The sequence below is a fragment of the Ornithorhynchus anatinus genome, chromosome 6, assembly GCF_004115215.2.
Source record: "Ornithorhynchus anatinus isolate Pmale09 chromosome 6, mOrnAna1.pri.v4, whole genome shotgun sequence".
Classification (NCBI taxonomy): domain Eukaryota; kingdom Metazoa; phylum Chordata; class Mammalia; order Monotremata; family Ornithorhynchidae; genus Ornithorhynchus; species Ornithorhynchus anatinus.
Genome location: NC_041733.1, coordinates 46,804,738 through 46,818,971, shown reverse-complemented (window position 1 = coordinate 46,818,971; position 14,234 = coordinate 46,804,738). Strand labels below are relative to the sequence as shown.

Sequence of the window (14,234 nt, the reverse complement as noted above, 5' to 3'; positions counted from 1 at the left end):
GGACCAAGCGCTTGGGAGGGGACAGTAACCTCAGGCGAGCGCCTCGGTTTCCCCAACCGTAAAGCGGGGGTTCGATGTCCGTTCAGACCGGGAGCCCCCAGTTCGTGGGGAGCGGGGGGCGGCCGGGTCCCCACCTGTACCTACCCCCGGCGTTCGACGAATAAGAAGCGTTTAACACATAGCACAACTCCCATCCCGCACACATCCCCCTCGGAGCTTGAAGCGTTTAACAAATAGCACAGCTACCATCTCCCCCCTCCCCCGCAGAGCTTGGCGTATAGGAAGCGTTTAACAAATAGCACAATTACCCCACCCAGTGCTCGATACAAGGGAAGCGCTCACCAAATAGCCCAACTCCCATCCAGCCCCCCCCCCCCCGGAGCTCCAAGCATAGGAAGCGCTTAACAAATAGCACAGCTCCCATCTCATCCCACCTCCCAGAGCGTCAGAAGCGTTTAGCAAATCGCCCAACTCCCCTCTCATCCCCACCCCCGGAGCTCGAAGCACAGGAAGGGCTTAACACATAGCACAGCTCTCATCTCACCCCCCCCCCCGACCTCACCTTCCCAGAGCCTGAAGTATAGGAGGGGTTCAACAGATAGCCCAACTCCCATCACCGCCCCCCATCCCCAGAGCTTGAAGCGTTTAACCAATAGCCCAACTCCCATCACGGGCCCCTCGGCGCCCGGCGGCCCTACCTGCCGTGCCCCCCGGGCCGGAGGGCTCGGAGGGGTCGCAGGGTCCCGGCCCAGCGGAGGGACCCCCTTCTCCGGCCCCCGCCGCCCGGCCCCGTGGGCGGGGGACCCCGGCCCAGCAACCTGAGCCCCCTCTCCATGCCTCGCTCTGCTCCCGCACCACGACACCGTCACGACCGGGCACCGGGACGACAGGGCGACGCGCACGGACACACAAAGACGCGACACACAGACACCCGAGAGGTAGCCGGCCCCGCTGGCTAGACCAGTCCTGCCTGGGGACTGGGGAGTGGGGGGGGCGGGGAAAGTGGGGGGGCGGGGAGGCCGTCGCCCCCATTCCAACCCCGCCCCCCGTGATGATCCAGCCCCCCTACACACACACACACGCACGCACACTCTCTCTCTGTCCCTGTCTCTTTCTGTCTCTGTCCCTCTCCATCTCTCTCTCGGTCTCTCTCTCTCTCCGTCTGTCTCCGTCTCTCTTCCTCGCTGTCTCTCTCTCACCGTCTCTGTCCCTGTTGGTCTCTCTTTCTTGGTGTCTCTCTCTCTGCATCTCTCTGTCTCTCCATCTCTCTCTGTCTCTTTCTCTTCATCTGTCTCTGTCTCTTTTTCTCTGCCTCTGTCTCTCCCGCTGTTTCTCCATCTCTCTCTCTCTTTCTGTCTCTCTCTCTGTCTATCTCTGTCTCTTTCTCTCTGCCTCTCCCTTTGTCTCCATCTCCATCTCTTTCTCTTTCTGTCTCTGTCTCGCTGTCTGTCCCTATTGGTCTCTGTCCCTATTGGTCTCTCTTTCTTGGTGTCTCTCTCTCTCTGCATCTCTCTGTCTCTCCATCTCTCTCTGTCTCTTTCTCTCCATCTGTCTCTGTCTCTTTTTCTCTGCCTCTGTCTCTCTCGCTGTTTCTCCGTCTCTCTCCATCTTTCTGTCTCTTTCTCTCTGCCTCTCCCTTTGTCTCTATCTCCATCTCTTTCTGTCTCTGTCTCGCTGTCTGTCTGTCTCTGTCTCTTTTTCTGCCTCTCTCTGTCTCTCTCTCCATCTCTTTCTCGTTCTGACTCTCTCGGTCTCTCCTTCTGTCTCTCTCGGTCTCTCTTTCTGTCTCTGTCTCTCTCTATCTCTTTCTCTCTGCCTCTCTCTGTCTCTTTCTCCGTCTCTTTCTCTCTCTGCCTTTCCCTGTCTCTCCCTCTGTTTCTCTTTTTCTGATTCCATCTCTCTCTGCCTCTCCCTCTGTCTCTCTCTTTCTCTGTGACTCTGTCTCTCCCTCTCTCTGCCTCTCTCAGTCTCTCCCAATGTCTCTCTCTCCATCTCTCTTTCTGTCTCTCAGCCTCTCTCTCTTTCTCTCCATCTATCTCTGTCTCTTGCTCTCTGCCTTCGTCTCTCCCTCTGTTTCTCTCTTTCTCTCTGATTCCACCTCTCTGCCTCTCTCTGTCTCTCTTTCTCTCTGACTCTTTCTCTGTCTCTCCCTCTCAGTCTCTCCCTATGTCTCTCCCTCTGTCTCTTTCCATCTCTCTTCATTCAGTGGTATTTACTGAGCGCTTCCTGTGTGCAGAGCACTGGAGTAAGCTCTTGGGAGAGGACATTCGAAGAACGAGGTCTCCCTCCATGTCTCCCTGTGTCTCTGTGTCTGTGTCTCTGGGCCCGGGGCGGTATGTGGACCCTGTGGCGGCCGGACAGACCAGAACCAAATCGGGACCGAACCGGGACCGAACCCCAACCGCCGCGCCCCCCCCCCTCAAAACACAACCTGCTGCCGCCCATAGCTCGCTCTATCTCTCTGTCTTTGTCTCTGCCTCTTTCTGTCTCTCTCTTTCTCCCTCTCTTCTCTCCCTCTTTCCTCTCTCTGTCTCTTTCTCTCTTCATTTCTCCTTCTGTCTCTCGTCTCTTCCTCCCTCTTTCTCTCTCTGTCTCTTTCTGTCTCTCTGTCTCTGTCTCTCTGTCTCTCTCTTTCTCCCTCTTTCCTCTGTCTCTTTCTCTGTCTCTCTTCATCTCTCCTATCTCCCTCTTTCTCTCTCCTTCTCTTTCTGTATCTCTGTCTCCCTCTTTCTCTTTCTTTTTCTCTCCCTCTTTCTTTCTCACCCTGACTCTCCCCCATCTTTCTCTCTGCTGTCTCTCCCTTTTTCTTTCTCTGTCTCTCTCTCTCTTTCTCCCCTCTCTCTGTCTCTTTCCCTCTTTCTCTCTCTTTGTCTTTCTGTGTCTCTCCCTCTTTTTATCTTGGTCTCTTTCTGTCTCTCCCTCTTTCTCCTCTTTCTCTGTCTCTCTCCCTCTTCTTTCTCTGTCTCCCTCTCTCTTCCCCCTCTTTCTTTCCTTTTTCTGCCTCTCCCTCTTTCTCTCCCTCTTTCTGCCTCTCACTCTCTCCCCAATCTCTGTCTTTCTTCTTCTCTGTCTCTTTCTGTCTCTCTCTCTCTTCCTCTTTCTGTCTCTTTCTCTCTTTTTCTCCCCGCCATTCTGTTTCTCTCTCTGTCTCTCTCCCTTTCTTCCTTTCTCTTTCTCTCTGTCTTTTTCTGCCTCTCTCTCCCTTTCTCTCTCTCCCCATCTCTGCCTTTCTTTTTCTCTGCCTCTCTCTGTCTCTCTGTCTCTGTCTTTCTTCCTCTCTCTGTCTCTTTCTCTCTCTTTTTCTCCCTGCCATTCTCTCTGTGTCTCTCTCTCTGTCTTTTTCCCTTTCACTCTCTTTCTCCATCTCTCCTCTCTCTCTCTCTCTTTTGCTCTGTCTCTCTCCCTCTTCTTTCTCTCTCTCTGTCTCTCCCTCTGTCTTTATCTCTCTGTCTCTCTCCTTTCTTTCTCTTTCTGTCTCTTGCTGTCTCTCTGTGCCTCTCCCTCTTTCGCCCTCTCTCTCCTTTGTCTATCTCTCTCCCTTTTTCTTTCTCTCGGTCTCTTTTTCACTCTCTCTCCCTCTGTCTCTCCCTCCCTCCCTCTTTCTCCCTCTCTTTCTCCCCCTCTTTGCTCTTTCTGTATCTTTCTGTCTGTCTCTTTCCTCTTTCTCTCTCCATCTCCCTCTCTCTCTCTCCCCCTTTTTCTTTCTCTCTCTCTTTCTCTGTCTCTTTCAGTCTCTCTGCTCTTTGTTTCTCCCTCTATCTCTTCTCCTCTGTCTTTCTCTCTGTGTCTCTTTCTGTCTCTGTCTCTTTCTCTCTCTCTGTCTTTGTCTCTGTCTCTCTCTCTCATATCTCGGTTTCAACCGGGCCTATGGAAAGAACCCGGGCCTGGGAATCGGAAGGACCTGGGTTCTTATCTCGGCTCCGCCACTTGCCTGCCGCGTGACCTTGGACGAGTCACTTCACTTCTCTGGGCCTCAGTGACCTCATCTGTAAAATGGGGATTCAAGCCCCGTTCCCCCCTCCTCCTCAGAGTGTGAGCCTCATGCGGGACAGGGACTGGGCCCAACCTGATTAGGTCGTAAACACCCCAGGGCTTAGAACAGGGCTAGGCACACAGTAAGCGCCTAACAAGGGCCGTAATTATGTCACGCATTCATTCGTTCAGCGGTATTTATTGAGCGCTTACCGTGTGCCAACCGAACCGATGGGATGTGTCCGTCATCGTGTGTCATCCTCTCCCCAGCGCTCAGTCCAGTGCTCGGCACCCAGGAAGCGCTCAGCAGAGACCACCGGTTGACCGACGGGCCGGCCGGCCTTTTCCTCCCCCTCCCCGCCCCGGGGGGGTCCGGGCGTGGGGGCGGGACGGGGGTCTTTACCTGGTGAAGTCGTCGTCACCCAGCAGGTGTCGGGGGGTGGGCGAGTAGCGAGGCGGAGGGGCCGGCGTGGGGGTGGGGTAGGCGGGCCTGCCCTCGATGGCCCCCAGGTAGGCCAGGCCCGGGTTATGGCTTACGTGGTTGTCCGGCAGGGCCGCGAAGGCTGAGGAAGAGGAGGAGGAGGAGGCGGCGGCGGGGTCGGGGGTGGGATGGGGGGAGGGGGCTGCACCGGACGGGGCCGCCGAGACCCCGGGATCCCCCCCTGCCCTTGGACCATCTCCCCATCCCCGCCGACGCCCAGGAGGCCAGGGGCAGGGGCAGAGGACGGGGGTGGGATCGTGGGCCAGAGGAGGGGGACGGGGTCATAGGTCAGAGGATGGAGGCGGGATCGTCGGCCAGAGGCTGGGGGTGGGGGTCACGGGCCGAGGACGGGGGTGGGGGTCATCGGCCGGAGGATGGGGAGGGGTCACGGGTCAGAGGACGAGAGTGGGGTCGCGGGCCACAGGACGGGGGCGGGGCCGCAGGTCAGAGGATGGGGAGGGGTCAGGGGACGGGGGCGGGGGTCACAGGCCAGATATCGAGAGTGGGGTCGTAGGCCGGAGAATGGGGGTCGTAGGTCAGAGGATGGAGGTGGGATGATAGGCCAGAGGATGGGGAGGGGTCGCAGGTCAGAGGCCGGGGTGGGGGTGGCAGGCCAGAGGATGAGGGGGACGTCGTAGGTCAGAGGACGGGGCCGGGCCCGTGGCCAGAGGACGAGGGTGGGGTCCACGGGTCAGAGGATGAGGGTGGGGCGCACGGGACGGGGGCGGGGTCACCGGGGAGGGGCCGGACCCGTTGGCCAGATCCACTGGCCCGGCCCGCGGCCGAGGGGCGGCGGGGAAGGGACGACCGGAGGTCGGAGGCGGGTCCGGGGGGCTGGGCGATAGGGGCCGGTCGGGGGTCAGGGCGGGCACCCGCGGCGAGGGTACGTACCGCTGGCGTAGTCGGGGGGCGCGTACATGTCGTCGAGGTGGCCCCCTGCTCCTAATCCTCCCACTCCCGGGGCTCCCGGCCCTCCTCCTCCTCCTCCCGGGCCCCCCCCGGGCTTGGCGACCTTGAGGTACACCATGTCGGACGTGTTCTTCAGCGAGGCCACGGCCTCCTCGTGCCGTACGTCCTGCAGGTCCGTGTTGTTCACCTGCGGACGGGGGAGACGGGACCGGGGTCCGGCCCGGACGGGCCCGGAGGACGACGGTCCGGGATAATGGTCACGAGGATGGCATTTATTAAGCGCCGACCATCTGCCCGGCGCTCTTCCAAGCGGCGGGGTAGCCACGGGGTGGTCGGGTCGACCCCTTGGGGCCGACGGTCTTCGTCCCCGTTCTCCGGATGAGGTCACCGAGGCCCGGGGAGGTGAAGCGACCGGGCCAGGGTCACCCGGCCGACGGGCGGCGGGGCCGGGATTAGAACCCGGGACCTCCAGCTCCCTCTGGTCCGACCAGAGGGGAGGCGATATGGGGGATTCCCCGGCCCCTCCGCCCCCGCCCCCGGGGGTGGGCCGGTCACCCTCACCGCCAGCAGCCGGTCCCCGATCTGAAGCCGTCCGTCCTTCTGGGCTGAGCCGCCCTCGATGATTTTGGTGATGTAGATGCTGTTGTCCCCTGGGATGTGCTGGTTGCCGATGCCCCCGGCTATGCTGAAACCCAGGCCTGGGGCGGGGGAGGAGGGGCGCGGAGGGAGAGCCGGGGGGCCTCCAGGGCCCCCCAACCGCCCGGCAAATCCCCAGGCCCCCTCCCACCGGGACAACGCGGACACCCGGGGCAGGCAAGCGTTTAGTACGGAGCACTCGGGGAGCGGTCCAGAGATCCCGCTGAACGAGGCGGGGAGGGGTCGGAGGGAGCAGAGGGGGTCGGGTGACCTCAGGGAGAGGTCACCGGGAGGTCAGGGACGACGCTGATGACATTTAAGCGCTCACTATGTGCCAGGCACCGTTCTAAGGGGGGGACGGGGAGCGGACCCCGGTGACCGGTCGGAGGTCAGAGGCAACGTGGCCCGCGGGGTGGCCTCTTTTCCGGCTCTGCCAACTGCTCGCCCTGTGACCTCGGGTGGGTCGCTCGACTCCTCTGGGCCTCGGAGCCCCGGGCGGGACGGGGACCGCGTTCAACCCAATCGACCTGGGCCCACCCCGGCGTTTAGGACAGTGTTTGACACGGACTGGGTGCTTAACACGCACCGTTCAGAAAAAAAAGAAACAGAAAAACCCGGACCCTCTCGAATAGCCCGTGACCGCGGGTGTTCAATCGCAGCGCTCGGTCCAGCGCCCGGCACAGAGTAAGCGCTTAACGGAGACCGCCGTCATTATTATTATTTTATGGCCTTTGTTCAGATGGTCGGTCAGTTGATTGCATTCATGGAGCACCTACTCTGTGCCGAGCACTGGGGAGAGGACAGTAGGACAATAAACAGCCACGGTCCCTGCCCGCGACGAGCCGACGGTCTAGAGAGATTAGGGGAGGGGACTAGGGCACTCGGGAGGACTCTTAAGTGCTCGCCGTGCGCCAGACGCTGTACTAAGCGCTGGGGTGGGGCCAAACAGATGGGGTCGGACCCAGTCCCCGTCCCACCAAGGGCTCACAGTCTCCATCCCCATTTTCCAGAGGAGGGCACTGAGGCCCAGAGAAGTGAAGCGACTCCCCCGAGGTCACCCAGCGGACGAGTGGCGGAGCCGGGATCCGAACCCAGGTCCTCCGGCATTCCCGGCCCGGGCTCTCTACCCACCGGGCCACCCTGCTTCTAGGCTAAGGATAATTTTACTATCATTATGAAAGCGGTGGATAGCGCGGCGGGCTGTGAGGGATGGGGGAGCGGGGAAGAATAATAATAATAATAATAATAACAGTAATAATAGTAACGACGGCATTTGTCGAGTGCTTACTGTGTGCCAAGCACTGTTTTAAGCGCTGGGATGGATACGGGGTCATCAGGTTGAGCCCTCGGGGTTCCCGGTCTTCACCCCCCATTTTCCGGATGAGGGAACCGAGGCCCAGAGAAGCCAAGTGACTGGCCCAGGGTCACCCGGCCGACAAGGGGCGGAGTCGGGATTAGAACCCACGACCTCTGACTCCCAAGCCGGGGCTCTTGCCACCGAGCCGCGCTGCCGCTTCTGGGGCGGGGGGGGGCGGCGGGGGGGGGGGGGTGTCTCACCTTTGGGTCCCTTGAGGAGGTTGACCTCGGTGACGGTTTCGGGGGGCAGCTGGCGGCGTCGGACCACGAGCCGGACCACCGGCCCGGCCTCCTTGAGGGCCTCCACGGCCCGGCTGTGAACCACCTCCGACACGTCCACCTCGTTGACCCGCAGGACGCAGTCGTTGACCCTGGGTGGGGGGCGGGCCCGCCTCAGCCCCCCGGCCTCCCCCCGCGGCCCCCCGGCCCCGCGCCCCGGGCCGCCCGGCAGTTCATCCCTCGGTCGGTCGTATTTATCGACCGCAGGGCGCTGTGCTGAGCGCTGGGGAGAGGACAGTGGTAGACACGTTCTCCGCCCGCGGAGGTACGCATTGGGCCTTTCCGGTGTGCAGAGCCCTGGGCTAAGCCTTTGGGAGAGTCCAGCCTAACGGAGACGGGCAGCCACGTTCCCCGCCCGCAGGCAATCCCTCGATGGTATTTATTGAGCGCTTACCCTGTGCAGGGCACTCTACTGAGCGCTTCGGAGAGTCCGATACAAAGAGTTGGGGTGTCGGGGGGGGGGGGGCGGGGCGCGTGTGCACCGGGGAGACCCGCTCAGAGAGAGGGGAGAGCCAAGTGGGCCGCGGAGCCCCCGCCCACGGCGCTAAGCGCCGGGTCCGGTGCCCCGGTAAGTCCACCGAACGGCCGCCCCCGCGGACGGACTCACCCCAGCCTCCCGTCCATGGCGGCGGCCCCTCCGGGGATGATCTTGGTGATGAAGATGCCGGGGTCGTCGGGGATGTGGGGGTTGTCCATGCCTCCGGCGATGCTGAACCCCAGGCCCGAGTTACCCTGTCCGGGGGGCGACCGGGGCGGGCGCCGCGGTGGGCGGAGGGAAGGAGGCGGAGGGGCGGCCAGGGCATCGCGGCGGGTGAGGAGAGGGAGGAAGCGGGGGGGGCCGGACACCACGGGGGTTGGAGGGAAGGAGAGGTGTGGGCCGGGCATCGTGGAGGGTGAAAGGGAGGGCAGGGCGTCGTGGGCGGTGAGGGGAAGGAGGGAGGAAGGAAGGGAGGGAGGGAAGAGGGACAGGCTGGGCACCGTGGTGGGTGAGGGGAGGGAGAGAGGAGGCAGGCCGGGCTCCCGGTGGGTGAGGAGAGGGAGGATGGGGGCGGGCGGGGCACCATGCCGGTTGGAGGGCGGGCGAGAAGGAGAGGTGTGGGCCGGGCATCGTGGAGGGTGAAGGTGAGGGCAGGACGTCGTGGTGGGTGAGGGGAAGGAGGGAGGAAGGAAGGGAGGGAGGGAAGAGGGACAGGCTGGGCACCGTGGTGGGTGAGGGGAGGGAGAGAGGAAGCAGGCCGGGCTCCCGGTGGGTGAGGAGAGGGAGGATGGGGGCGGGCGGGGCACCATGCCGGTTGGAGGGCGGGCGAGAAGGAGAGGTGTGGGCCGGGCATCGTGGCGGGTGAGGGGAGGGAGGGAGAGGTGCGGGCCCAGGGGCGACGGCTGGGGAGGGCCCGGTCCTGAAGCTGGGGGTGTGTGCGCGGGGAAGGTCTTCCCTAGCCTCGGTTTCCCCCGGCCCCCGTGCCCGCCCGATGCCCGGCTGGGCCCTCCCGCCTCTGCCCACCGCGGGCTTCCCTTGGGCCCAGCTGGACTCACCCGCTCCAGGACGATCTCTTCGTATTTGAAGCAGCCATCGCCGCCGCCGTTCACCTGCGCCAAAACCACAGGTCCGGGAGTCCCCCGCGAAACACACCGGGGCGGGGGTCCTCCCTCCCCCAAATAAAATGGGGGGGTCCCCTCCTCCCCCCCCCCCCCAGCCCCGAGCAGGGCGGTGGGCTAAGATGGAAGCTGCCCGGAGTGGGTCCGGGGGTACTGGGGGTACTTGGGGGGCATCGGGGCGTGCTGGGGGGCTCTGGGGGTATTTGGGGGGTGGTCTCGGCTCACCGAAAGTCCCGGATCCAGAGCGTCAGCGTTGATGAGGGTGGGCGCCATGGCGGGCTGAGAACCGAGAGATGGAGGGGGTCGGGGGTGAGAGCGGCCCCCCCCACCCCAAAAGCCCCCCGACCCCCCAGAACCGGCCCACGGGGCACAGCTCGCTCTCAGAAGACGGGGGGGGGGCGATGGGGAGGGTCCGCTCTTCCTGGGGACCCCCGGAGACCAAGACCGGGGGTGGTGGGGGATGGGAGGAGGAGATGGAGAAGCAGTGTGGCCGAGCGGCTAACGATAATAACCACTGTGGCACCCGTTAGGCTCTTACTGTGTGCCAGGCACTGGGCTAAGCGCTGGGGCGGACACCAGGAAATGAGGTCGGACCCGATCCCCGTCCCCCGTGGGGCTCGCCGTCTTCATCCCCATCTTCCGGAGGAGGAGGGAACGGAGGCCCGGAGAAGCGAAGTGACTAGCCCAAGGCCCCACAGCAGACAAGTGTCAGAGGGGGGATTAGAACCCAAGACCTCCCGAGGCCCAGGCCCGGGCTCGAGCCACCGGGCCGCGCCGCTCCTCAAGGCCCGGGAGTCAGAAGGACCCGGGTCCTCGTCCCGGCTCCCCGACCTGCCTGCTGGGTGACCTTGGGCGAGTCTGTTCTCTTCTCTGGGGACGGCGTCCGACCCGATTATCTCGCATCTACCTCCGCGCTCAGTACGGTGCCCGGCACCTGGTAAGTGCCTAACCGATACCATTTAAGAGAAGCGCCGCGGTTCGTTCATTCATTCGAGAGTGTTTACTGAGCGCTTACTATGCGCAGAGCACCGTGCTAAGCGCTCGGAACGAACCAGCCGGCAACAGATAGTCTAACCGCGGTCTAACGGTTAGGGCCCGGCCCGCGTCCAACCCGACTGGCTCGGCTCCACCCCAGCGCTTCGCCCAGGGCCTGGCACGTAGTCGGCGCTCGGCCGACCCCGCCGTTACCGGTAGCGTTATTAACGGCAGCGATAAAAAAACCTCTCTCCCGGCTCCCAGCCCGGCCATCACGACGGCACCGAGTCCCGCCGATCTCGTGCCCAGCTCTCCCGGCCCTTCCCCCGCCGGCCGTGCCCGCCCCGCTCCCCACCCCGGCCCACCCCCAGCAGCGACGGGCAGGACGCGGGGGTGGACAGGAGGACTGGTGGCGACGGTTGCCGTCGCCGGGGAAACGGGGGAGGGAGCCAACAGCCCCTTCCTCCCCCTGCCCTTAGGGTTGGCGGGCCCCGGGGGGCTTTTCTTGGGGGGGGTCCTGGCTCTGGCTACCCATCCCCCCCATCCCCCGGGCCCCCCGCCCCCCTGGACCACTGGACCCCCCCCCCCCAGCCTCTCCAGACCATCCCCCGCCCCCGCGTCCTTGAACTCCCCCATCTTATCAGGACTAATGATAATCGGAACGTAACCACGTCTCCGTCTATCGTTCTACCGTCCTCTCCCCAGTGCTCCGCACACAGTCAGCGCTCCGTTGGGTACCATCAGCCGACGGAACAGATGCCATAAGATAATAATGACTACCGATGGGACTCGTCAAGCCGTCACTCTGCGCCGGACACTCTACTGAGCGCCGAGGTGGATACAGCGCACAGGTTGGACGACGGTCCCCGTCCCCCGTGGGGGGGGGGGGGGTCACGGTCTCCGTCCCCCTTTTCCAGATGAGGGACCCGAGGCCCAGCGAAGCGAGGCGACTGGACCGAGGCCACGGGGCAGACGAGCGGCGGAGGGAGGATTAGAACCCAGCACCTTCCGACCCCCAGGCCCGGGCGCCAGCCACTACGCCATCCGCTGCCGTCTCGGGCCGTCTCCCCCCCTCCTGCCCCATTCGCCTCAGACGCCCCCCGGCTCCTCCCCTTCGCCCCCCGGCCCGTTTCATGCCCGCCGCCCCCCGTGAGGAGGGCCACGTTGACACCCCCGGTCACCCCCTCCCCCAAACACGCACAGACACACAAAGACACACAAACACACACACGGAAAACCCACACAGGAAGCCGGTCCCACCTGCCCGGGCCCACCACCCACTCTGATTCTCACCTGCACGCGTACCCCCCACTCGGACCTCCACGCGCACGTCCCGTAGCCCCCCACATCCGCCCCGCCCCGGGGCCTCCCTTGTGGACGTGACCCTTCCGTTCGATCCTATCTCTGGAGCGCTGACCGCGGCCAGAGCGCCGGGCCCCACGCTCGGGAGGGGACAATAGAAGGGTCCCCTCCCGCTCCTCCGGACCCCCCCATCCCATCTGTCGGGGAGGGGCCCGGGGGAGGGGGGGCCAGCTTCCCGCATTTCACCCCGGCGTCCCGGGTCGCCGGCCCGACGCCGCGGCGAAGCGGGCGCGGGAGGGCCCGGGGAGGCGGGGGGTCTGGGGGTGGGCCTCAGGGGGAGGTGGGCCGGAGCAGGGGGCCGTCGGTGGGTGGAAGGGAGGGGCGCGGGGGGGGGGGGGCGACCCGAAGAGGGAAGAACCGGGGAGGGGGCACCGAGGCCCGACGGGAGGAAAAACACCGTCCAACCATTTTCCAAAAACACCTCCCTTTTCCCCGCCGCGGTCCGGCCAGGCCCGTCGACCGGATCCCCCCCAGCCCCGCCGTGCCCCTACCCCGCCGGGCCGGCGCGGGGCCAGGCGGTGCCGGCCCGGGCCCCCTCATCCTCCCCCCACCCCGGGAAGCCCGAGACCCACGTCTGCCAGCCCGGCCTCCATTTTGCAGACTCACACACAGACATTCCCTCCTTCCATTTTCTGAGCCGGCGGCCGGGCCCGGGTGGTCTGCGGGCAAGGCCGGGGAGGGGGAGGGGAGGGTGGGGGGCCGGGGGGGCGCCCCCCCAGGCCCCGGGCCCGCCTGGGGCATCCCCCCCTCCCTCCCTGTCCCCACCCGGGGTGGCGGGCCCCAGGCCCGGGGCCCGCCCTCCCGCCCCCCTACCCCGCCGCCCGCCCGCCCGCCCCAGAGCCGCGACGGGCCGCGGGCGGCCCCGAGCGCCCCCCCGGGGACCCTGAGCCCCCCCCCCGAGACCCCTCCCCTCCTCCCCCCACCCTCCGGGCCGGGCCGAGGGTCAGCCCGGGGCGGGGGAGCCCTGTCCGACCCCCATCCGGGAGAGATGCGGGGTGACACGGCGACGGCACAGACGGAGACAAAAACCCACGCCCACCCTCACGCGTGCACACGCACCGCACGGGCACACACACAACACACAAAGGGGCCGACAGGCAGACCCGGGCACCCGTTTCCCAACCCATGCAGACGCACAATGTGTCGTTCCCCCCACCCCCACCTCCGACGTGCACATTTCCCTTCAATCCAGTCATCCCCACCCCCTCCTTTCCCCCAGACACACACACACACACACCCCATTTCCTCTGACAGTCTCCCACCCACCCCCCCCCGGCCTAGCCATCCGGGCAGGATTTGGGGGGGGGGGGCAGCTGGGGTGCGACCCCCACCCCGCCCCTCATCCATCCATCCACCTACGCATCCAACCGGGGAGGTGTTTTCTTGCTGGGGGGGAGAGGCCCAGCGTGCGACCCCCACCCCCCATTCATGCTCCCGGCCCTCCTTTCGGGGAGGTTTCGGAGGGGGGGTCTGGCCTAGACCCCCACCCCAATCCATCCATCCATCCGGGGAGGTTTCTTTCGGGAGGGGGGCCGGCGTGCGACCCCCACCCCTCACCCACCCACCCAGGGAGGTTTGGGAGGGGGTCTGGCCTACGGCCCCCACCCCGATCCATCCATCCATCCATCCGGGGAGGTTTCCTTTTGAGGGGGGCTGGCGTGCCACCCCCACCCCTCACCCATGCAGGGAGGGAGGTTTCGAGGGTGGCTGGCCCGCGACCCCCAGCCCCCCACCCATCCATCCATCCATCCGTCCGTCCATCCAGGGAGGTTTTCGAGGTGCCCGGCCTGTGACCCCCGCCCTCCCCCTCACCATCCATCGAAGGAGGTTTCGGGGGTGCCTAGCGCGTGACCCCCGCCCCCCCCCACCCATCCACCAATCCATCCAATCCGCGACCCCCTCCCCCCCATCCATCCATCCATCCATCCATCGATGGAGGGAGGATTTGGAGGTGCCTGGCCCGCGACCCCCGCCCTCCCCCCGCCCCCACCATCCATCCATCCATCCATCGATTCATGGGAGGGAGGTTTTGGGAAGCCTGTCCCGCGACCCTCCCCCATCCATCGATGGAGGGAGGATTAGGGGGGATCGGCCCGCGACCCCCGCCCTCCCCCCCCCCCCACCATCCATCCATCGATGGAAGGAGGATTGGAGGGTGATCGGCCCGCGACCCCCGCCCTCCCCCCCCGCCCCATCCATCCATCCATCGATTCTCGGAGGGAGGTTTCGGGAAGCCAGTCCCGCGACCCTCACCCATCCACCGAGGGATGATCTGGGGGTCCCCGGCCCGCGCCCCCCGCCCTTCCCCCAGCCATCCATCCATCCATCCATCCATCGAGGGAGGGAGGATTTGGAGATGCCTGGCCCGCGACCCCCGCCCCCCCCCCCCCCCCATCCATCCATCGATTCGTGGAGGGGGGTTTGGGGAAGCCAGTCCGGCGACCCTCACCCATCCGCCCATCCATCGACGGAGGGAGGATTGGGGGGTGATGGGCCCGCGCCCCCCGCCCTCCCCCCCGCCCCTCCATCCGTCCATCCGTCGATGGAGGGAGGGAGGGAGGGAGGGAGGAAGGATTGGGGGGGGGGGAGGGGGTCCCCCCTCTCACCTGCTCATACCAGTCCCGTCCGGAGCAGGTGCACTCGGGCCACCAGGCGGGGCCGGGGCCGG

General features: G+C 65.1%; 1 protein-coding gene across 2 annotated transcripts in view; it reads right to left on the bottom strand.

The window, feature by feature from the left end:
- The window catches only part of DLG3 (discs large MAGUK scaffold protein 3), a 46,502-nt gene extending 32,268 nt beyond the window's left edge, over window positions 1–14,234 (bottom strand). For both annotated transcript variants that reach the window (XM_039912406.1, XM_029067946.2), the window contains exons 1-8: window positions 14,173–14,234; window positions 9,455–9,508; window positions 9,167–9,220; window positions 8,241–8,365; window positions 7,556–7,725; window positions 5,924–6,060; window positions 5,345–5,549; window positions 4,376–4,535 (exon numbers count right to left, since the gene is read on the bottom strand). In XM_039912406.1, coding sequence (XP_039768340.1) covers window positions 4,376–4,535; window positions 5,345–5,549; window positions 5,924–6,060; window positions 7,556–7,725; window positions 8,241–8,365; window positions 9,167–9,220; window positions 9,455–9,502 — 899 coding nt within the window. In that variant the 5' untranslated portion in view covers window positions 9,503–9,508; window positions 14,173–14,234. The remainder of the gene's footprint in view (window positions 1–4,375; window positions 4,536–5,344; window positions 5,550–5,923; window positions 6,061–7,555; window positions 7,726–8,240; window positions 8,366–9,166; window positions 9,221–9,454; window positions 9,509–14,172) is intronic.